Source organism: Nicotiana tabacum, chromosome 8, assembly GCF_000715075.1.
Source record: "Nicotiana tabacum cultivar K326 chromosome 8, ASM71507v2, whole genome shotgun sequence".
Lineage (NCBI taxonomy): Eukaryota > Viridiplantae > Streptophyta > Magnoliopsida > Solanales > Solanaceae > Nicotiana > Nicotiana tabacum.
The window spans coordinates 183,378,108-183,403,875 of NC_134087.1; the positions used below are offsets into that span (position 1 = coordinate 183,378,108).

The 25,768-nt window shown below is 35.4% G+C and overlaps 1 protein-coding gene and 1 pseudogene across 1 annotated transcript; both read left to right on the forward strand.

Moving 5' to 3' along the window:
- On the forward strand, positions 1–1,266 carry LOC107816292 (F-box/kelch-repeat protein At3g23880-like). The gene has a single exon (XM_075219928.1). The coding sequence runs from the start codon at positions 1–3 to the stop codon at positions 1,264–1,266; it is 1,266 nt and encodes a 421-aa protein (XP_075076029.1).
- Positions 1,267–3,382: 2,116 nt separating this feature from the next.
- On the forward strand, positions 3,383–10,492 carry LOC142162886 (F-box/kelch-repeat protein At3g23880-like; annotated as a pseudogene).
- The last annotated feature ends 15,276 nt before the right edge of the window (positions 10,493–25,768 follow it).

Below are 25,768 nucleotides of genomic sequence, written 5' to 3' on the forward strand. Positions count from 1 at the left end.
ATGTCAGACTATTACCCTGAAGAACTGATGGTCCAAATCTTCTCAAGGCTTCCTCCCAAATCTCTCCTCCGATTTAGGTGCATATCAAAATCATGGAACTCACAAATTTCAAGCCCTGAATTCATATCGCTGCACACCCTGCGAATTCTCCTAAAACCCTCTACAGGTACAATCATGAGGTACTTCTCAACAATTGAAAGGAAGGAAAGATATTTAATTGTACGTAGGGATGCATCAGCATATGTTGACCCTGTAATAACATTAGGATCCCCTTTTAGTGGCAGAGTACGATATTACTGTAGGATCGTGGGTGTATGCAATGGTGTGGTCTGTTTGTCAAATGATTTATTTGGATATGATAATCTTTTGGTACTTTGGAACCCTAGAATAAGCAGATGCCTCACCCTCTCTACGCCTGCTCATTGTTGTGACAATGTGTGGACTTATAAGTTTGTCTTTGGGTTTGGCTTTGCAATTAAAATGAGAGATTACAAGGTTGTGAAGGTGGCCTATACTCATGGGGATTATCAGGATTTGGCGCCACCTAAGGTTGAGGTATATGCACTTAGTTCGGGAATTTGGAAGGAATTTGATGGTTTTATTCCAGACACTGGTGTTATAGAGTACTTTTGGACACAAGCTGTTGTTTGTGGGAAAGTCCACTGGACTGCATACAAGAGAACTGGGGAGGGAAGAAGGGTGGAGAACTTGATAATGGTGTTTGATCTGAATGATGAGATTTTTCAGGAATTATCATTACCAGAAGTTTTGGTGAACGAAATACCTCTGAATCTGAATGCTGCAGAGTGTAGGGAATTACTTGTTGTGTATCAGTATGATATACGTATTTGGAGCAGCAGTTGTTCCATTCGGGTAATGAAACAATATGGAGACACTGAGTCATGGAGCAAGGAATATAACGTTGCACTTGGCCACGAGCATTTAATGGTACTCGGCATTAGTGATAATAGTGAAATATTGTTGACCGAATCAATAGGGATGCTAGCTTTATATAATCCTGAGACGCAAAAAAAGGAGAGCTTTTGTATTCCTGGCACTGAGTACTCTTTTTATTTTGATACTTACCAGGAAAGCCTTGTTTTGCTAGATAAAGGGGTTGTACTGCCTCCACTTGATTTACCATCGGAGAAGACGACGGATGATGATGAAGATGAAGAAAATGATGCTGAGAATGCTCCTCAAAGCTGGATGCATTATCTTATGCATCAGTATCTCACAGCTTTTCTTGGAGCCGGAAATATCTAAGAGCTCGCCTGTATCTTAAATAATGAACAAAGGTTATAAAGTTCAGGCCGACCTTCCGCGGCAGATTATATATCTGCTTTCTGTCAGGCCATCCCAATTTCATTTATCACAGCTATGTACCATGTGCTCGGTGTTATGCTTGTTATTACAACTTTAATCAATTTTGACTGCTACACCATTTGTAGTTATATGTTTGGTTACATTGACCAAATCAAGATGAATATTCAAATCAAATGTGTCAGTCAATGCATTTTACTTTTAGGTGAGGAAAGCCGTAAACTTGAACCTTTTAGCTTTGAGATATTTCAGTAACACATAACTATTTTGAAATTGGTACAGCTGACAAATGAATAAGAATACATAAATCACACCACTAACAAATGGCACAGTTCAGTAATCAAAATTCTATGGTAAACATTATGGGATATCTATTTGTTGATTGGTAATAAATGTCTCAATCAAAGATGAGATAGACCCACTACCAAATTAATGTGTTTTCAACTTTAATCTTCTTAAACATCATTTTAGTTACAAATATCTGCAGCAACAGAACAAGGCAGCAGATTATTAGCTTCATTTGTGTATCTCTTTGATACTGAAGTACACCCAAGTGTTATAGGTGTCACCATAAACCAACAGAAAAAATCAAAGCAATTTCCATAAACCAAAACCAAAAATATTAATTTTATGCTATGACCAAATGATAAAACCAACAACAAAAATATTCATGCAAGTCCATCAGCGGTCAGCTTGTTTAGCTGTGGGCATATAGATAATCAAAGTGATTCAAGATCACAGTAGCTCAGATAAGCTGACTCAAGACTAGGGGTGTCAAATGGGAGGGTTGGGCCGATTTTGGGCGGGACAAAATGGATTAAGTCAATAAATGGACGGGTCAATGACCCGCCCAAAGGTTACTTTGGCTGAGATGAGTTTGGGTCAAGATGGACTAAAATTTGGGTTATAGCTCAACCCGTCCAACTCTTACTAAGCTTTTAATATGTGTTGTTTTCATATGAATTGTATAATTACAAAATAAGATTTTTTTTTTTTCTTTTGTTATGGTCATATATAACATATCAAACAAAAAAATAATTATTTCTAAGATATTTTGGCAAGGTTACTCATGGATCAATTGGGCTAAAAATCAGCCCAACTTTAGATGAGTTGGGTCAAGATGGATTGAGTTCAATAAATGGATGGGTCATTGGGCTTGGGCCAAATTTCCCTGCTCAAGACTTACCTATAGATGTTTGCGGACAGTTTTCTCCAGCCAATCATCTGGTTCTTCTGTGACAGCAAAAGAAACATGTGTCCTTATGAATTGTGCCTTGGCTTTTGCTCTTGAAACTCCAAGTACCCAAGAATTCCTGAACCTCAACCGCACACATTACCCCAGATTCTTAAAAGGTATCAGTTAAAGCTGCATCTTGTAATGCCTCATCAGTTTCCTAACCATCCTGTAATTTCGTTGCAAAAACAAAAAGAATGTCAATCAAAGGGTTATTAATATGCTTAGAACCCTAGGAAATCAAAATATTGTAAGTGACAATAGATGTTTGTCTGAGGGGATATATAGCCCCAACATCACTTTGGCCTGTAATATGTTAAACTCCGTTTAGTAAGTAATGTATGTAAATCCTTTTACTACTCAAAGAAAAAACAATATTATCCATACTCCAGATAGGGAACCAAAAAGAACAGACAATTGGATGGAACTGTACCTTAGGGAAAATCCATCTTGGACTCTTCTGTGAGCTGATCCATAAAATTTCAAAATCATCAATTTTGGTCCCTGGACTGTAGATGATTGGTTGAGTTTTCTGTATCTTTATGGAATGCATCTACACCATCGGTAAAATTGACAGAGAAGTCAGATCAACCTCTTAATGAACAACAAGTTGATCAAAGAATATCAACCCAACCCCAACACAAAGAATTATGAAGAAAAAAGATTTTACAATCTCCTTTTGAGCCAACCTTTCATCTCAAACAATAGAAAAGTAAGGAAGAAAATAACAAGATCTTCAATTTCATATCCCAAAAAATATTGTCAGACTATATCCCTAAAGAATTGAAAAAATAATAAGATCTTCAATTTCATACCCCAAGAAAAATGTCAGACTATATCCCTGAAGAATTGATGGTTCAAATCTTCTCAAGGTTCCCACCTGAATCTCTACTCCGATTTAGGTGCATATCAAGATCATGCAACTCACTAATCTCAAGCTCGGAATTCATATGGATTCCCACCAAACAAACCATTCTCCAAAAAGCACCAACACATGAAATCATTAGGTACTTCTCAGAAACTCAAAGGAAGGAAATATACTCCATTCAACTAACTAATGCATATGCCGGTAATGAAACTGAATTCAGAATAAAAGCCCTTAAAATGGCATAGTGCGATAGTATTATAGGATAGCGGGCATATGTAATGGCGTATGTTAGTCAGATGATTTATTTGGATATGAAAAATCTTTTGGTACTTCGGAACCCTAGAATAAGCAGATGCCTCGCCCTCCCTATGTGTCCTCTTTGCTCCGACGCCATAGGAACTTGTATGTTTGTCTTTGGGTTTGGCTTTGCAATAAAAACAAGAGATTGCAAGGTTGTGACGATGGCTTATGCTCATGGTGATGGTAGGTACTTGGTGCCACCTAAGGTTGAGGTATATGCACTTAGTTCGGGAATTTGGAAGGAATTCGATGGTTTTATTGCAGATGTTGGTGTTATAAAGTACTTTTAGACACAAGCTTGTTTGTGGGGAAGTCCACTGGACCGCATACAAGAGAACTCGGGAGGGGAGAAACTTGATAATGGTGTTTTATCCGATTGATGATATTTTTCAGGAATTATCATTACCAGAAGTTTTGGTTAATGAACCACCTACGAATCTGGATGCTGCAGAGTGTAGGAAATCACTTGCTGTATATCAGAACGATCAACGTATTTGGAGCAGCAGTTTTTCCATTTGGGTAATGAAACAGTATGGAGACACTGAGTCATGGAGCAAGGAATATAATTTTGCACTTGGATGGGCATTCGGGCATGGTACTCGGCATTAGTAATAACAGTGAAATATTGTTGACAGAAATAATAGGGAAACTAACTTCATATAATCCTGAGACTGTAGAAATTAGGAGAGTCTAATTGGAAAATTTTCTGCTTTCTTCATTGATTTTCATTGTACAAGAACGTCTATATATACAGATATTCCTTGCTGAGAGAAAAAGAATGACCAATGAAATACTGTACACTTGTAAGAACTTTACTAGACTAATCATAACAAATAACTAACTATTATTCCCTATACATGTGAATATTTCTATCCGTGTGAGAAGCTTCCAGAATTGTGAAGCTCTTCACTATTCTCAAATGAACGGCCAGGATTTAATCCATCATGAATGTCTTTGTTGCTTGAGATGGTGACATGTGTCTCATTCTTTGACTTTCTTTTGAGATCAGATTGAAGACCATTTGTTTTCTCCGCCAAATATTCTGAACATTTCTTTTCTTCTTCATCTGCTTTCCTCTTCTTCTCTTCTTCTTCGTGAGACAAAACAGATTTAGAACTAGAATCAAGAGATCGATTCCCAATATCCCCCCTCAAGTTGGAGGGGAAAGAAGAGAGACCCAACTTGCCAAGGATGGATCGATGTGAAGGCCCAGAAAGGGGTTTGGTAAACAAATCAGCAAGTTGTGATTTTGAAGGCAAATATGAAAGGGAGATGAGGCCAGATAGAAATTGTTGTCTCACAAAGTGACAGTCAAGTTCCACATGTTTCGTCCGTTCGTGGAAAACGGTGTTCGGTGCAATATGTATGGCTGCCTGACTATCGGAGAAAATAGGAACCGGAATTGGTGGTGGTACGGATAGATCTGTAAGGAGGCGAGTTAGCCAAGTAAGCTCAGCCACTAAACACTGCATGGAACGATACTCATCCTCGGCGGAAGAAAGGGAAATAGAAGCTTGCTTTTTGGATTTCCAAGAGATCGAAGAGCCCCCTAAGCTGATGAAGAACCCACTGATAGACCGGCGAGTATCGCGGCAGGAGGCCCAGTCGGCGTCGCAAAAAACCAAAAGAGAAAGAGATGGTCTTGAATTCAAAAACAACCCATGTCCTGGATTAGTACGAAGGTAATGAAGAACTCGAAGAGCTGCTGTGAAGTGATCAAGACAAGGCTTCTGCATGTATTGACTTAGAGTCAAAACAGCAAAAGAAAGGTCGGGGCGTGTATGTGTCAAGTAATTTAATTTGCCGACAAGACGCCGAAAAACTGAAGGATCAGCAAGGAGGGGACTGGAGTCAGCTGTGAGTGCGAAAGAAGGATCAATAGGAGAAGACACCATGGAAAGATGGGAGTAATCAAACTCAGATAGTAAGTCCTCTGTAAATTTAAATTTTTGCTGAGGAATAATAAAACCAGCTTGTTCTCATAAGATTTCCATGCCTAGAAAGTAGTGTATCAATCCAAGATCCTTAATTTTGAATTCTGAATGAAGAAATGCTTTGAGGTCTGTCAATTCAGTAGGATGATTGCCAGTAATTAAGATATCATCAACGTAAACTGTAACAATAGAAATGAAATCCCCTGTCTTTTTAAAAAGTAGAGAATAATCATTAAGAGAAGAAGAGAATCCTTTGAAACTGAGAGCCCCTGCAAGCCTGGCATACCACTGCCTTAAGGCTTGTTTGAGGCCATAAAGCGATTTTTGTAACTTGCAAACATGATGGGGAGTAGGAGGGGTCAGACCTGCAGGGAATTTCATGTATACTTTAGGTCACCAAGTAAAAACTCATTGTTCACATCAAATTGTGAAACATCCCACCCTTTCTTGACTGCAATAGACAATAGGCATCTGATGGTGATCATTTTGACCACCGGAGAGAAAGTTTCAGTGTAGTCGATGCCCTCTCTTTGAATGTCTACTCTGATAACTAGACGAGCCTTTAGCCTTTCAATACTACCATCAGCATGTTGTTTGACCTTGCAAACCCATTTACAGGGCAAAGCTTTCTTCCCAGGTGGAAGAGGTAGAACCTCACATGTTTGATTTGCTTCTAAGGCAGCCATTTCTGTGTCCATAGCTTGCTACCAACCTGAATGAGAACAAGCTTGGGAGTAGCTTGTAGGTTCAGTAATAGGAGAAATAGAGTGAAAGAGATGTTGGTTATGTGGAGATAGGGCAGTGAAAGAAAGAGTGTGAGGAGAGGATGGTGTGGCAAGACAAGACCTTGTTAAATCAGTGACAAAAACATTGTTACAAATGAAATCCTTTAGATAACTAGGCTGAGTGCCTAGGTTGATTCTGGTAGATCTCCTCAAAGGTATGATAGAAGTAGAAGAAGGAGGAGCAGGGGAAGGCATGGGGTTAGAAGAGGAGGGAGTGACAGAAGGCATAGGAGAATGAGAGAAAGGAGAAGTAGGAGAGACAGGAGATGTATTTGAAGGAAAAAGTATGGTGGGAGGAGAATCAGTAGGTATGTTGGTCATAGAAGGTTCAGAAATGGGAGAGGAAATGGGAAATAGAGAAGGTGAGGTACTGGAATTGACAGAAAAGGGATAAATGCTTTCATGAAATTGGACATCCCTAGATACAAAGACCTTTTTAGTGTCTAAATTCAGGAGCTTATAACCTTTTTGTCCACTGGGATATCCCAGAAATACACATGCCCTTGTCCTAGGTTCAAATTTATCCATGTGATGAGATAATGTGGAGGCATAACACACACCCAAAACACCTTAGGAACTGATAAGAAGGTTTCTGATTAAAGAGCATTTCAAAAGGAGTCTTTCCTTGTAGAACTCTAGAGGGAAACTTGTTGATAGGTGTCTATGCTTCCTTTCGACAATACCATTCTGTTGAGGAGTACCCACACATGAGGTTTGATGTAAAATACCTTGTGATTTGAGGAAAATGGAAGCTGATGTCCCTGTGCCCAATTCTAAGGCATTGTAAAACCTTATAATTTTGACTTTAGTACCAAACTGTCTTTCTACCATGCTCAAGAACCATTTCAAAACTGAAAAAGCATTGCTCTTAGTACTGAGTAAATAAGTCCAAGTTGCCCTACTGAAATCATCAACAATTGTTAGAAAGTACTTATATCCATTGTAAGTGGAGGTCTTGTATGGACCCCAGGTATCAATGTGAATCAAGTCAAATATGCCTTTAGTTTTGATGCGACTGAGAGGGAAGGGCAATCTAGACTGTCTAGCCAAAGGACATACATCACAAGAACAATAAAAAGTAGATGGAAATGAAATGGAGCTAATATATTTCATTGCATTGAAAAGCAAATGCCCAAGTCTAACATGCCATAACCATACATCATAATCTGTTTTTGCTAAAATAGATAAAGGTACTGAAACTAAACTAGAAAGACAACTCTTAAAAGATGAAAAAGAAGGCTTGACAGAATGATCCTTAGAGACTGTCCTATGAGGCTCCAAAAGGTAGAGACCTTCCTTAGCTTCACCAAAGACTTGAGGGCTCTTCAGGAGAGGGCCCTGCAAAATGCATCCAAAAGAAGTCAAAATTAAGAAACACTTGAATGCCTGGCAAAGTCTATTTACTGACAAAAGATTATATTTGAAACTAGGAATGTGAAGAACACCTCTGAGTGTAAGACCTGGAAAAATAGAAACACTACCAGTGTGTGTAACTTTTACCCTAGTTGAATTAGGCAGCTTGACCATTATAGGAACAGGAAGGGGTAAAAGAAACAAGAAAGACTGTACATTATAGCACATATGCTGAGAGGCCCCTGAATCTTGATTCAAGAACTAGAGTTAGAGTTAGCAACTGAATAACATGAGGGACAATTTGTAAGGAATATACCAACTGCTGAATTTGCAGTAACTGAATTTGCACTAACTTCTGAAGAACCTGATTGTCCCACTTGAATTTGATTCAGAAGTTGAACTAGCTGAGAAAATTGGTCTGGTGATAGTTTCTGGGCAAATTGAGGTCCCTCAACTGAGTTGCTTTGAATTCCCTCCAGTTGTTCCATTGTTGTGGCAGAATTCCCTTTTGCAGTTCCTTGAAATTTCTTTGGCTTAGTGAATTTAAAATCAGAGAGAAAACCTATAAGCCTATAGCAATTTTCAATGGTGTGATTGGTCATCTTGCAGTAGGAACACATCTGACCATTTTTCTTGCCTTTGGGATTGTTGTTTCCTTTCACTGAGTTGTGTCCAATTTTCTGCTGATAGTTAATGTGATTTCCCTTGTTGATTTGAGTGTTCTGTTGTCCTGCCATGAAAGAAGTTCCATCTCCCAGAAACTGTGAACTCACATGCACTTCTCTTTGATTTTCATCCTACATCAGTAGTGAGTAAGCATGGTTTACACTAGGCAAAGGGTTGATCATGAGAATATTACTTCTTGCTTGAGCATAAGTCTCATTCAACCTCATTAGGAATTGAATGAGCCTTTCATCATTTTTGAATTGCATCATTTTGTGTTTTCCTCCACAGTCACAGATGCAAGAACGCTGCATATTGGTGCTGAGAGTGTCAAGTTCATCCCATAAACACTTTTGAGTCTAGTGAAATAGCCTGCAATGTCGGTTGAACCCTGAACTAAGTCAGCTAATTCCTTTTGTAGCTGGTACAATTTTGCACCATTGGGTTGTCCAAACCTGTGCTCCAGATCTGTCCAGAGGTCTTTTGCTGTTTTAGAATAAAAACACTATCAGCGATCCTTTTGGTGAGAGAATTTAGTAACCAAGATGTTACCATATCGTTACACCCATTCCAGATTTTCAGATCTGAGTGAGTTATGGCTGGGGTAGGACAAGATCCATCAATGAATCCCAGTTTGTTTTTGGCTGAAAGGGATATGAGAATGGACCTACTCCATCCTCGATACCCACGACCATTAAAGGGAGTATTTATCAAAACCATCTCAGGCGTATCAGAAGCATGAAAAAAATAAGGATGGGTTGAATCAACAAGAGTTGAAGATCCGGTCCCAGGTGAGGTTTGAGTCACACCAGGTGAGGTCTGAGTCAGATCAGTCAAATCTGCAGACATGACGTTATGAAGGAATGAAGAACAGTGAATCAGAAAGAAGAAAGAAGAAATGAAAAGGACGGATCAGTAGAAGAATTTCAACTGCTCTGATACCATGTAGAAATTAGGAGAGTCTAATTGGAAAATTTTCTGCTTTCTTCATTGATTTTCATTGTACAAGAACGTCTATATATACAGATATTCCTTGCTGAGAGAAAAAGAATGACCAATGATATATTGTACACTTGTAAGAATTTTACTAGACTAATCATAACAAATAACTAACTATTATTCCCTATACATGTGAATATTTCTATCCGTGTGAGAAGCTTCCAGAATTGTGAAGCTCTTCACTATTCTCAAATGAAGAGCCAGGATTTAATCCATCATGAATGTCTTTGTTGCTTGAGATGGTGACACGTGTCTCATTCTTTGACTTTCTTTTGAGATCAGATTGAAGATCATTTGTTTTCTCCGCCAAATATTCTGAACATTTCTTTTCTTCTTCATCTGCTTTCCTCTTCTTCTCTTCTTCTTCATGAGACAAAACAGATTTAGAACTAGAATCAAGAGATCGATTCCCAACAGAGACGCAAGAAAGATGGCACCTTGATATTCTTGGCACCAAGTACTCTTTTTGTTTTGGCATTTACAAGGAAAGCCTTGTTTTGCTAGATAAAGGGGAATTACTGTCTCCACTTTATTTATCATCTGATGAGACAGATGATGACAAAGACGAACAAAATGATGCTGAGAAAAAGAAACCTCGAAGGCAGGAACTCTTGTGTCATTATGATATGCATCAGCATCTCACAAATGCTCTTGGAGCCAGAAATATATAAGAGTTTGCCCGTATATTAAATAGTAAACTAGTGTTATAGAGTTCAGGCCAACTTTCTGGGGCAGATTAAATGTCTGCTTTCTGTCAGTCCATTGAAGGGGAGCCCTAGAGCAACGATAAAGTTGTCTCTATGTGACCTATAGGCAACGGGTTCGAGCCGTGGAATTCCCCTTGGGATGCGTCCCTTCCCCGGACTCTGCATGAATATGGATGCTTCGTGCACCGAGCTACCTTTTTTTTTCTTTTTTCTGTCAGTTCATTCCAATCTCATTTGTCATAGCTATGTATTGTTTGGTCCATCTCAGGTGTTATGCTTGTTATTACAACTTTAATCAATTTGACTGCTCCATTTGTCTGGTTCTATGTTTGGCTCATTGACCAAATCAAGATGGACGTTCAGAATCGAATGTGTTAGTCAATGCGTTTTACTTAGGGTGGGGAAACCCGTAAAACCCATGAACCTTTTAGTTTTGAGATATCACAGTAACACAAAACTATTTTGAAATTGTAACAGTTGACAGATGAATACGAATACATATATCGCACCACTAACAAAAATGGTGCACTTAAAAGAATCAAAAATCTTTGTTAAACGTTACTGGGAAATCTATTTGTTGATCAGTCATAAACTTCCCAATCAAAGATGAGACAGACCCACTATCTAATTCCTGCGCTTTCAACAGCTTCATTCTTAATTCCAAAAATCTGCTGGATTATTAGCTTCTTTCGTGTTTCTCTTTGTACTGAAGTACACAAGTGGTACATGTGTCTCCATAAACTAAAACAAAAATATCAACTTCTTTTTGATAAGTAAAATATCAACTTTATAATATGACCCGATGATAAAACCAGCAACAGAAAAATTTCATGCAAGTCCATCAGCAGCCAGCTCGTTTTAGCTTTGGCATATAGATAATATGAAGTCAAAATTGACTTGCTTTAGCAAAATTCACTAAGTTAATGCCAATAAGGACACTATTTCTCTAAATTTAATAAATACAATGATTCATAATTTAAAAAGTCAAAGATTACAGACTAATATACCTATATCAGCCACAACAATCGAAATAGCGAACAACAGAAAGTTGCAATGATTACTTACAGACTCAGTAAATAACTGCAGCAGCATAAGGGATTTTTATTTGGGAAAGAAAGACTAGACCAAGGGCACTTACTTTGTAGCTTCAGCAACTGCAAGATAAGACATTCTTAAAATCAATTATAGTCATTGGGAAATGGAGTATATGCTTACGCACTATAAGAAACCTGAAGTTCAATTTGCCTTCTTCGTGAATTAGAGTTATCGAACTTTGAGAAAAGAAATAGTTTTGCTTTGCCACACAAAAAGTTCTGAAGCATCACCCCCTTCCCAATTAAATGAGCTCTACTACTATTGTTTCCAAGTAGACAAGTCTTCCTTTAGTTTGGGTATGACTATCGCTAAATTGTCATCATAAATTAAAGATCTATCATTCCACTAAAAACTAATCGGTGGATAGTGAGGTTGATTGTTTGGAATAAGGATTGTTGAGTCCCACATCGGTGGGATTTGGGTTTCTTAGTCTCCTTATATGGGCTTGGACAATCCTCACCTCATAAGCTAGCTTCAGGGTTAAGTTAGGCTCAAGGTCCATTTATTGTGGTATCAGAGCCAGGCCTATCCCAATATATTGTTACCGATATTGGGCCTCCATTTACGTTATACACGCTCCAGTTTGCAGGCCTAGGCGTGAGAGGGGTTGTTGAGTCCAACATCTGTAGGATTTGGGCTTTTTGGTCTCCTTATATGGTCTTAGGCAATCCTCACCTCATGAGCTAGCTTTTGGGGTTGAGGTAGGCCCAAGGTCCATTTATCAAGGATCTTATTTGTAATATAATTGATGACTGTTTGGAATAAGGTTATCTTATTTGAAAAATTTTACGAATCCCAGATATCCATAAGAGTTAGCAATGAAGTACAAGACTGATTAGCTCGCCTAAGGGTTGTAGCGGAAGAATCCCTCCTCTGCGAGCTACTACAGATCTATTTTCAGGAAGGAATCAAATGATTTACTTTCCTTTTATAATAATATCTTAATCTACAATCTACAAATAAGAAATAGGAGCAAACTTGAATGACTTAAGTGAAGACTTCTTTGATGGGGTAAATTGCAGTTTTAGTCCTTGAAATATAACCTCGTTGCGACTTTGAATCTCCATGTTCTTATGATCAACACATAACCTTTAATATTTTGAGACATGGGCCAATTTTGATATTTACTAATGTAATTAACAACATTGAACAAAAGTAATGACTCTAGTGGCTTCCACCACCTTCTGCCTCCTCTTCTGCTAAATCAGCATCAATCCCCCATTACACTACTATTACTATGGATCGCAGGTATCCATAAGAGTAGGGAAGGAAATACAAGACTGATTAGCTCACCTAAGCCTAGTAGCAGAAGAGTAGTTTTAGTCCATGAAATATAACCTTGTGACGACGTTGAATCTACATGCTATTATGATATCCATGTAACCTTTACGATTTTGACATTTAGTAATGCAGTAAACAAAATTGAAAAAAATTAATGGCATTAGGCTTCCACAACCTTCTGCCTCCTCTTCTGCTAAACCAGCATCAATCCCCCATACTGCGACCACTGTTCTTGCTGCTACTTACCCCAAAAAATAGAGAAACAACTTCTAATAAAATGTAGAGATAGATGTTTACTGGTGAAGTATCTCTGCTCATATAAATTAGAAAGACTAAGAAAAAAGAGGAAAAAGGTAAGCTCGCTTGGTGGAAAGTGGCAGCATGCACCGAAAAAAGCAGAACCAAACAGAATACTGTTAGCAGTTAGCACCAGCTGCCTCAATACCTACAGGTGACAAATCACTTAGTTTGCAAGGTCTACAATGGGAAGCTGTTGTGCCAAAGCAAGAGGAAAGAACAGAAGGGAGTATACTAAAGAGGAAAAGGAAAAAGAAACCAGGAAGAAACAAACACACATACAGAGAGAATGAATCAGAACCAGAAACCATAAAATTTATGTGTATCCCCCACCACTTATCGAAGATTACCATGTTTTTATTGGGCTTGTAGATTGTTTTTTTTTTTAAATTAAGTAAACAAGTAAACATGCTTGGTTTTGGCTTTAACCATAACCTAGATATGCTTTATAGATGATTATATGCTTTGCATACAAGTGCTCATGATTTTTTGAAGCCTATATATTATTTTCGTTCAAGCAAATGAATCCAGTACAACACTACCTATGATAAATTAGATGAACCATGCATAGTCTCCCAGTGTAATTCATATGACCAACGTGGAACAAACAGCATAATGATTCAGCTAATGATGAGCAAGGTTAGTAGAAATAGCAGTGCCTGCGTTATAAGGACATACAGTATATTTAGGGTTTAAATGATAAGATTATTATTTAAGATAAAAATTACCACTTAAGATGTTGTGTTTGTACAATCAAGAACTAGATAGTACTTATTAAGAAGTTCTTCCAAAAGATCATAAATTTAAGTTCTAAATACCAAAAATAGACTTCTTTCATTTGTTTTCAAGGCAAATGGACATTCTCAATATAAAAATACTTTCATATAATTTATACCCCTATAACCAACTTTAAACTACAGACATGCTTGCATTTATTTACAGAAGTATTGTGTTTGAAATCCAACATTAATATTTAATTCTCTGTCTAAAAATTTTCATGTGTCACTTGCTGTTCAAGATCTTATAAATGTGATATCTGCTCATAAGATATTGCAACTTGTTACTACTCCTGGTTAGACTACTTTATCAAATAAAGACATGTTATTTGTAGTACTACTTCGCTTCTTGGAATATTTGATACATAATATTGTCATGGCCATGGTATTCCTTGCTTATTGACATGATATTGTTCAGCCCACTTTCCCAAGGGCACTGACACGTAAAATATGAAAGGGTTTGTCAAACTATCAACCATTGTCTACTTGTCTCTGGTGTGTGGTAGCTGAAGAGCTAGCTACTTTCACTTGAATCAATTTACATGGACTCGTTTACGAGCAGATATTACTCCCATTGTTCTAATTTTTTTTAAATTCTCTTTCCTTTTTAGCCCGTTTCAAAAAGATAGGCACATCTCTATTCGGAAGCTATATACTTCTAACTTTCGTATTTTACGTTTAATGATATACTCTTAATAGAAATGACAAGGCATCTACATACATTTAGCTTAAGTCACCAAAGTCTTACTATCTTTCTAAACTCTGTGTCTAGTCGAATGCAGTGTTATCAAAGGCGAAAAGCGCAAAAACCTATAAGGTCCGTTAGGGCTTTAAGCGCAAAGCGCAAATAAAGCGTGGGCTTTAATGAAAAAAGGCACAACGGGAGAAAAAGTAACAATATGCATAGTAGTCCAAGACTAATCATTACACTCATTGGCAAGGAAAAGTATGTGTTAGAGCTTTGATGCGACACTAAAGCGCCCACAAAGCGAGGCGAGCGCTCAACGTGTTTTGAGCCTCGCTTTAGGGCTTAATCGTGCTTTAATCGCGCCTTTGACAACACTGGTCGATTGGAGGGTGTTAGTATCCCATATGGGTCCGTGAAGTATTTTTCTAATTAGGTTATTGTATTTATCACCAAGAAACCCACACCTGTGTCATACTCATACCCTTTAGACAGGGGCACGTCAAGGAAGGATCGATGCAACATAGCTTGGATTGTAGGTTTACCATACTACTGAGGTGTTTTTTCCATATAAATAAAAAAGGCTGTATTAGAAGAAAAATACCCCTAAATGGTCTCACCTGCTTACAACAAAATGTGCAAAAACTTATTGTAGTTGACATTGCATTCTAACTTACAAAGATCACCCTAATCACTTGGTTCACTCTCTTCTTGCACTATCAATTCTCTTGCCTTATCCTCATAAGACTCAGAGAGAAGGCTTAATGCTTACCAAATTCCAGTATGGATCCGATATCAGCTAGTAGCCCTAACTTAACTCTAGGATATTACTCTTGTTTGGAGGATAAGGGCACATTAAGTTTGTTATGGTGCATAAGGAGAAAGTGTGCTTGCTGCTCTCTTATGATAGAGAAGTTGCATTGGTTGTAATCAATATACTTCATTTGAATGTTAATACTTCCTTATTTGTCTATTACGACTCGTATTACTTGCTATAACGATGGAACTCGTAAGATTTTAGAGTACTTATCAAAGGAAGCATGAAAACTTCTAAAATTGCATGTACATACCTACCAGACTAACCTCGATACCTCATATTACTTTCTTATATAATATACAAATCACATACACATGCAATGATAAAAGTTTCTGCCTTTGGTATAAGAAAGAAACAAGTAGTCACTGGCAACATAGGCCAAATGCTGTGGTTGTAATCAGTATCAGTTACTTGACTGTTATCACTATCTCAAATTTTTCTTGCGAGCTGATAGAGAAGAGCACATGACATGTGTAAGACTTTTGTTATTATTTAGGAGTTTTGGTTGATGTTCCCTCTCAAGGAACTCTATTCTAGGGTATTTTCCTCCTCTGATGAAGTTAAGTTTTATGGATATGATGGGAAAGAAACCCCCATACAATCAGTATACCAAAATTAAAGAATCTTAAAACTTGTCAATTCATGATGAATCCTAGATACTAATGATACAAATGGGACATGCCCACCTAGGCACGTGTTACGATGGTGTGAGTTGAGCTTAAATGAAGAAGTGAGTATTCATATAGCCGAACCCATCAGTTGCTTTTGTTTTTAAAGATGCACCCAACAAAAAAGGTACTAAAATCAAAATTAGCACAAGCAAACATATTAAAACCTTAAAAGAAAAGGAAAAACTTTCCTTTTTCTGTTTTATTAACCTTTAAAAATTGACATAAACAGAAATAGACAACTTGATAGATTTTCTAAGTTCATAACATGTGCAACCTTTTACTTTTTGAAATGCGTATTTAATTGCACCTGCTTAGTGCCAGTTTATCTAAACGATTACCTTACTTTGTCAGAATAAAGCCTTTAAACATTCAAATAACTGGACAAATATGAATACAGAAACTTATTTGCAACTAAAGCAGATTCACTTTCCAATTTTGCGATCAAACATGTAATGATGCTGGTAGAACAAAGGCTACGAGAATGGAGAGATTTAAAAGCAAAGGGCGTACCAATCGACGATTCGGCGATAAAAATTGGAGAAGTCGGGAAAAGGAGAATTTCTGAGAAGATCGACAATGATTTCTGAGAAGACATTTTTAGTTGGAGTGGTGAAACTATCTCTTGAGAACAGGAAATTCTGCAGCTGTTCATTGCTTTCCTTGCTTTTGTTTGGACAAAATGACAAAAATAGTCCTTACGTTTGGGATAGGTTTAAAATAGTCCCTTAGGTATGTTTCTGAGCCGTTTTGATTTTTTAAGTTTGTAACAATGAATATTTTTTATCCCTATCAAATATTTAACGGATTCTAAGAGTTAGATTTAAAAAAAAATGTAAAAATAAAAGACTTAATGGGAACTCGCATTTGAGAGTGTAATTTTTATTTTTTCTATTTATTTCTAGTGTTTGGTTTTTTTTTACTATTTTTTGTATTTTTATTGTTTGGTATAATTGGTGTTTGCGCAAAGTTACTGTCATGTGACCAGGAAGTCACGGGTTCGAGCCGTGGAAACAACCTCTTGTAGAAATAAAGGTTAAGGCTGCGTACAATAGACCCTTATGGTCCAGCCCTTTCCCGAACTCCCTGCATAGTGGGAGCTTAGTGCACCGGGCTGCCCTTTTATAGTTGATGTTTGTAATTTTTAGAATTAAACAAATTTTTCCTAGAATTTCTGGCTAAATCTATTTTTCACATCTAATTAAATTTAATAGTCAAGATTTATTAAGTATTTAAAAGGTTTTCACTTTTAGCAAATTTAAAGGATCAAAATTTTGCAAAATCATAGTAAGGGATTATTTAAAATTTATCTCAAACATAAGGGACCGTTTTTATTGTTTCCTTTTGTTTGACATAGGCTCAAATAGAAAGAAAGAAAGAAACCCCGACTATTGGACGATGAAAATCTATATATAATAAAAGAAGAGGCAAAAATATCATTTTAAGCCAAGTGACAACATAATAAAGAGTTACTTTGCAATTTTAGCACAAAATTAGTTAGATTAGGTAATTAATTTTTTAATATAAATTTTAGAAAACTTAAATTATGCATTATGTATGTTAATAATTAGTTACTTTTTTGAATTTAAATTTAAACATAGAAAAAAAGTCTAATTTGAATTTGAAATAATTACAACAACATAGTAAAAAATACTATTTGTAAAGGAAGAATACATAAAAAAAAAAATCAATCGACGGCTTAAAAATGTATATACTAATTAAATTTCTCATGTAGGAAGTTATATTAAAAGATAAATAGTATAAAAATATTAAGTCAATTGACAAGTTAATAAAAAGTCATATTATTAAATGTATAGTACTAGATTACTTGTTAATTTAACAAAGAATAAATAAGAAACAAACAATTTATTTGATTACTATATGATGTGTATCCTTCGATTTTGTATAGATTTTTATATTTCTGCACACTATATTAAATAGTAAAATAACAACTAAGATTTATTTTAAAAAATTAATATATTAGATCATAATTTTATAAGATTAATATTTTATCAAATTACAAATTATGCGCGCACAAGGCGGGTTCTTACAAAAATAAAGAGAATGGGAATGTCTCAGTATTTTACTATTCCTCCGTCCCATTTGAATTGTCCTTCTAGCTCAAAAAAGTTATCCAAAAATAATTACTACTTTAAGATTTCAAGACTAAATTTATTAATTATTTTTAATTATACCCCTAATATTAAAAAAGTTTTTTTTAATATTTGTTCAATTCTCAAACGGCATTTAATAAGGATAACTTAATAAACTATACCTTATATTTATGATTTTTGTTAAGAAACTAGCAGTTATGTCCATTTATAAGTAACTTATTACAAAAATATGTTAATTCATAAAATAATACTTGTATTAGCCAAATATTACCAATATTAGCCAATTAGCTATTTGTAGTCAAAAAAGTTAATTTTTTATTTTTTTTTTGAGTGGGTGTTATTAAAATAGATTGGTACATCTTAAGGAGCTTGGATCTCAGTTTTGGAATGATTTTATGGAGTTTTGAGGTGGTTTAAATTTAAAATTCAAAGTAGAAGATGAACATGAAAAAGAATGTTATGTGTATCACACTCTGTATCATTTATGTATCACATATATACAATATTTGTATCAAATGTGTATCACATGAATATCCATGTATACCTGTGTGTGAGATGCATGATACATGTGTCACAAGAGAATTTTTTTTACTTGATTTTAACTATGAATTTTGATATCAAATCAGTGCAAATCACTTCTAATCTTCCTCAGATTTTGTATATTGGTTCATCTATATATGTTCAATGAACTTCAACCATACCCATGAAAAAGGTCCTTTTTTGCCAAGATTTTTGGAATCTTGTATATATATATATATATATATATATATATATATATATATATATGCGTGTGTGTGTGTGTTTTATCACCATATTTGCTAGCTCATCCATGAGATTTCATTTCCGTCTTGCATCTAATGTTGTTGATCATTCTTAAAAGTATAGAAGGAGCTCTTTGCGAGTGATTCTTGGAGAGAAAAATCTTATTTATTTGGGTTCCAATTTTTATATGTGATTGACTAGTTTTGGTAAGTACATGATTAATGACTAGTAATTTAAAAATTGAAACTTATTTAAGACATTTATATAAGATTCCCTATTGTTAATGGACGTAAAAAAAAAAAAAAAAGAACCGGCAGTTAAAATGAGACGGAAGTAGTATTAAACAAGGCTGTGACTGCGACGTTAAAAGAAAAGTTTCTAACATCATATGCCGACAATTATTCTTGACATATGCCACCTGTGACTGCGACAGTTTTTTTTTTCTTAAGACTGTGACTTAATCAATTATTATCTCACAACACTTATCTTCATATCCTGATATTAGATCATTTGTGTAAAACATGCCATGTGAATCATGTGTCCAATGTATGTGGCCCTTTCATCATCTCTATAATCAAGGATTTTTACCTATATATACTATATATCAAACCTTATTACCTTCATTGTTTAAGGATTGTGTTAATTACATTTAAGCATACCAAATTACCTTTTATATATCATAATTCAAATTAAGGGTATAATTATTCCTTCATTTATTGTAAGCGTGATTTAGGACTGTATTTTCACGTTATTTGGTTTACCCGCCTCTCTCTCCTCTCACCCCCCCACACCCCCTACGATTTACCTTCAGTTAATTCCCCTCACCCACACGATTTACCTTCAGTTTTTCCTCCATTCTCGTACAATCTCTTCTCACCCACAATTACCATCACTTTCTTCTCCACTTAATTACCTTCAGTTGTATCCTCCACGATTTGAATTCACTTCCATCTTTGTCTTCAACTCCTAAATCATGAAAAAAACCAACACTCCCAAAAAAAAATCATCAAAAGCTATATTAGCTGATATTCCAACCTTTGATTTGGGTGTTTTAACACCAAAATCACCACCCAAAAACCCACAATCGACGCATGCAAGTGAACAAACTACTGGTATTTCATCTCCTAGATAAATTCGTGCAGAAATGAGAAGCAAGCATTTGCACGATGTTGATGTTGGTGGAGTTGATAAACTAGTCGAGAATCTACTCAAACGCAAGGGGAAAGAGTTGAGTGTAGATGACGATTTTGTAGATGATTCTCCCAAAGTTCCATTTGTGAAACACAAGGTCGCTCCTTCTTCATCAAAACCAAAGAAGAAGAAACCCTCAAAAAAAGTATCAAAATTGGTTAAGGAAAAAATTTCAATAAAGGTAAACACTATTTATGTTTCCTCACTGTTTTGTAGTTTGATTTTGGTTGTAAAAATCTGTTGTTCAAGTGTTAATTTAGTATTCAAGTGTTTTTTGGCCAAATGTGGTATTGTCCTAATTTTGTAGATTATTTGTCGTAATTTTGTAGGTTTAATGGAACTGTGATTATTAGACAGTGTATAACTGTAGTTAGTTTGTAGTTGATTTGTAGTCTGATCGTTAAATTGTAGAGATGTTATTTTTCATTGCAACCTGTATTGCTGCTACATTTAACTTCATTCTAAATACAATTAATCTACATTTTGTGAGTTACTTGAAGTAACTGTTATATTCTGTAGATAATGTTTACACGTGCATTGTTCTTCTTTGATTGTTCAAGTGTATTTTGGTAAAATGTGGTGTTGTCCTAATTTTGTAGATTCTTTGTCTCAATTTTGTAGTTTAATTGGAACTGTGACTCTTAGACAGTGTATAAATGTAGTTAGTTTGTAGTTGATGTGTAGTCTGATGGTTAAATTGTAGATATATTATTTTTTATTGTAGCCTGTATAGCTCATATATTTAACTTCATTCTAACTATAGTTAATCTACATTTATGTGAGATACTTGAAGTAACTGTTACATCCTGTAGATAATGTTTACACGTGCATTGTTCTTCTGTTATTGTTTTGTAGTTATAGGTGTGGGTAGGCTATTCTTCTTCTAGTTATATTTTGTATTTGTCATGTAGTTATATGTAGATTATTGCTTCCTTTTTATGCAAACTACTAATGTTCATTAATTTTATATTTTCTACAAAATGGACCTTACTTTGCACAACAAAATGTTGATTATGGTGTGCTTAGATTCCACAGTTTGTGTGATCCTAGCATACCTAGCCAGATACAAGCTTTACTCTCTCCAAATGCTTTAAGGGTTTTCAGAAAAACTTGTTTTGGTTACTTATTAGGTCTCCCCACAATCTGTATGCAAAACCAATCACTTCATCTTTTGATGAAGTATGAATTGACAAAGTCTACTGACTCATATTTTTCAGTACTATTTAAGGGTGAAAAATTGAATTTTTCCTTGAGAGAATTTGGGTTGATAACTGGTCTTAATTGTGTGAATAAGTTTTCAGACTATGGTTACACTTCCACCTATGTTATCCCTTTAATGAATACATATTTTCCGAACAAAGAAAGGGTTGAGAAATGGCATTTGAAAAATGTAGTGACTAATAAAGCATGGGCAAACGATGTGGATGCGGTGAAGTTGTGCATTCTTTATATGTTGGAATTTTTTGTTTGTCCTTCTAATAAAGACCATGTGACTTTCATAGACAAGTTTATGTTCTTTCTAATAGAGTCTGGTAATTTTGAGTCATACCCATGGGGTATCAAATCCTTCAAGCTGGTTATTGAATCTGTCCGACATCGTCTTAATCCCCATGTACATTCTTATCTGATACGGGGATGCTCATTAGCCTTGCAAGTGTGGCTATATGAGTGTTGCTCGTCCGTCAGCACCGAGCTTGCTACGAGATGTTCTGAATCTATACCTCGCATTTTAAGATGGTCAGCTACAAAGGGGCAGATTTGGTTAACTGCAATTGAAGAGAAGATGATCAAGCCTGAGTGGATCAAGGTATTTTTTTCCACTTTTGTATGATGCTACAATTACATTCATAATAACTACATTGAATCTACATTTTTTTTGTCACTTGAATTAACTGTTATTTTCATCATTCAGTTCACAAACATGATTAAATCTGGAGAAGAGCTTGGAGTGCTTAATCTGCCAGACAAGATTCAATATGAAGATGAACATGATGCTCAACCATCACATGTTCCAACTGCTGCTTCTCCATCATTTGAACCCAAATATACAGATTGTCAAGAGGACATTGAATCTGTCAGTAGCAAGCTCATGAAGTTGGAAAAGGGGATTGTGCAGGTATTATGAATAACTACAATATATTGACATAATTTGCTACATTTTGACTTCATTACATAACAATTATAGTATGTTATACATTGTAGTTAATTTGTGGTATAAATCTATAATAATTATAGTTTGTTGAATTGTAGTGTAACTGTAGCAGTTAGAATAAGATTACCAACTAATTATATATTTAATTTTTAGGTTGATGGAAAGTTAGATGCCTATAGGAAGGTTGTTTTTGAGGAACTCTCAAGCCTTCGAGAGTTCATAGATCAATCTTTGAAGGGTGTTATGAATGTGATAAACAAGAGATTTGATTTGGACGAGTCAAAGGTAAGAATTTACATATAATTTTGTACTAAGACTAATTAAGACATATGAATAAAGTAGTCTCAAATATTCCCCAAAATTGTAGTTTGTTGGTAGTTCAACAAAAAATAATTACCAACATCAAGGAGAGAACAACCAGCAATTCTAGTTCAATGCTGGTGATCAACTGCATGGAAGCACAAGCAATACAGGTATCTACAAAATTCCTACATACATATCTACAAATTTCAAGATAGCATTATTTAATTATACTAATCATTTTTTTACTATGTGTTGCAGCTACAATTTCTCCAGAACATTTTCAACCACATGTTGACTTATATCCTGACTTCCAAGAAGCAGCTGAGGCATATAAAGCAGGTACAGAACCATTCCTTCATTACAATAAGGTTTTTATGCAAAATTTTAATAATTTACACCTTAACTACATATTCCTACATATATCTACAATTCTCATTCCCAATTATTCATTCAAGCTGAAGTTTCAGCAAAACATCTACAAGGAAATATTGAGGAAGAACCAGTAATTGATGAAGTAGATGAGGCACAACAAGCAGGTAATATATTCTCTATATTCTCTATAACTCCATAATACTGTTCATATCTACATAGATCTACACTTATCTACAGAAGGTGAAGTTCCACAGTCGCCAATTCACGGTGTGACTGTGACTGAAGTTGTTCCTGAAGGCATTGATAAAAAAGTTGTTCCTGAAGGCATTGAAAATAAAGGTTTGACATTGGATGACTTTGAGCTGCCAGAAAACTTATCACAGTTGGTCATGTATGGCGAGCCCATACCAGATGAATCAACCCCTGTTCATCCCGGTAGAACCAGGCAACCGGGAAAACATGCACGATCACCTTTCATATCTTTGTATAGTTCTGGAGGCAGCACATCTGTTGGACCTAAAAAATTTTACCTCAAACACCCCTTCACAAGTGTCATAGGTGAAAATGTAGATCCTGAATTGACAGAAAGGTTCACCAACTGGTTATACATTCGTAGTGATAAAGTATCTAGGAGGTATGAATGCTTCATTTTACACTGTCTGTTCACCATTTTTATACTTTAAAATTGTAATTCATTTTGTCAATTTTTTGTATTTGATATTTTTTTGTTATTACAGGAGGAAATATTACTTTTCCAAGAAGGATAACCAAATCAAGCCTTGGTTGGATTTTGGTTGTGAAAAGATTGATAAGAAGGACTGGTTTTATGACCTTGCTCACCCCGGACAAGTCATCAATAACACAGTAAGTATAAAGAACATAATCATTCACAATATCTGTTTTGTCTTCAGCTGTGTAGTGTAATTGTAGTTTATTTTTCAGCTATGATGTGTAATTGTAGTAATATTGTAGACAACATATATATGTTACTATATTTATGTCTCAGCTGTGAAATTTTGCTTTTTATGGACCTTATGTATCATATGTGATGATGATTGTATGTACAAACTGGAATTTTGGTACTTTTGACTGACTTGGAATCTCTGTGTACCACAACTGTAGTTACCTTGTAGTAATATTGTAGAGCTTGTGATTGTGCCTATTAATATTAACTGTAGGTTGAACTTGCTGATTATTGGGACCTTAAGTTAGGTGGTATGTTTCATTTGTTCCTCTGTATAGTGAATAAATGTAGACAGTGCATAAATATAGTTAATGTGTAGTTGTTTTGTAGTCTGATGGGTCAATTGTACATATAGTACTTGTTCACTATGGTTCATACAAACTACAATTAAATTACATTTTGTGAGGTACTTGGACTAACTGTTATATTTCTGTAGTTATAGTGGAGCTAATTTGCAGCAATCTGTTAGAGTTTTTAATAAATTCAAATTGTAGTTAATCTGTAGCTGTCTTGTAGACAAGTGTGGTTACATCGTACCTTATTGTATATGTTTATTCTATTTTGGCAGTACATTGATGTTATTATGTATTATCTGCGAAAAAGAGGCAAATATGGCCCCAACAATAATACTAGGTTCACAACCACGGATTGATTGTTCAAGACAAAGATTGAAAGAATCTATGACAAGTTCATAAGTTCTCCACCGGAACAAAGGTATTCGGTTGTTAAACCCGAGGATGATGTTGGAGAATATATTCTTGGGTACATAATTCTTGCTAATGTTGCCTGGGATCTTGTTGACTATGTGCTCATACCTGTGAACCTTGTAGAGAACTTCCATTGGTTGTTGCTAGTTTTTGACATAAAGGACAGACAACTTTATGTTTATGATTCCATGGTGAGAGCAAACCGTCATAAAATAGTTGAGACATTGGTTGACAAGTTTTCAATCATTATCCCTTTGTATTTGTCATGCACTGGTTTCTATGGTAAACGTAAAGACATTAACTTCAAGAGCACAAAGGCATACATCGAGAAACCAGTTACGGACCCTCTCGACATACAATGGATGGTTGCTGAGATTCCACAACAAAAGGAAGGCTCAGTGTAAAAAAATAATCTCCTTTTCTATATGTTTAATTTTTTTATTTTAATCATTTGTTATATAATGAAAAATTCTCATCTTATGCAGCGATTGTGGTGTATTTGTGGCTGCATTTGCGGAGTATGTTAGCCTTGGAGATTTGGCAATCCCAAAGGAAGATCTTTATGATATTGACCAACACCGTAGACGCTATGGATCTCTACTGTGGGACTATGCAACAAAGAAGCAAGAAGATGGGTCAATCAGTGAGAGTGAGGTTACTGGCAGGCTAGCAAGGAGGAAGGGTGCTCCGGCAAAAAACGAGAGGACTAGAGTGCAACGAAAGAAGAAATAGACTATTGTGTTCCTAGTTTGGTCTGTGAAATTTGGTAGTTGAATTGGAAAACAATGTAGGAAATATGTCGTTTTGGTTTTCTACAACACTTTTTGTTGATTACATTATACTCGAGTACTCTGATTACATTTTTACAGCAACAGCTTTGTCTTACAATTTGACTTTAATCTTCAAGTTATTTTTATAAATACCTTCAAGTGCCAAGTAATATCTGTATATAACTGTCATTTGTTACACAGCAGAAAGATAAAATAAATACAGGAATCATATAAATAATTTAGACATCTTTTATCAACAAGGTTTATCAAAAAAATTCAATTTATCTACATTTAAACTACGTCAAACTACATTTTAACTACAACTCCTCTACATATGAATAACAAGACTACAGTTCTAACACAGTTAAACTACATATTCACTACAATCTGGATACAATTTACGTTAAATGCATTCTTTATTAATATCAGTTTTTTGTATACAGTAAATATTAAAGTTTAACTATTCTATAAAAAAAAAGACAACTTTAGATGCTTGACAGAATACATAAAAACATAAATAGTGCAGATACACAAATTGATGTTTATACCTCTTATTCATCTTCAAAAACTTAAACAATTACACAAGAAAATCCGATAATTTGAGCTCACTAACATTTATTTTGAATAACTATTCTAACTACATAATAT

Bases quoted from the DNA above. Each gene is read 5' to 3' on its own strand.
- LOC107816292 (XM_075219928.1), top strand. From the start codon at position 1: ATGTCAGACTATTACCCTGAAGAACTGATGGTCCAAATCTTCTCAAGG.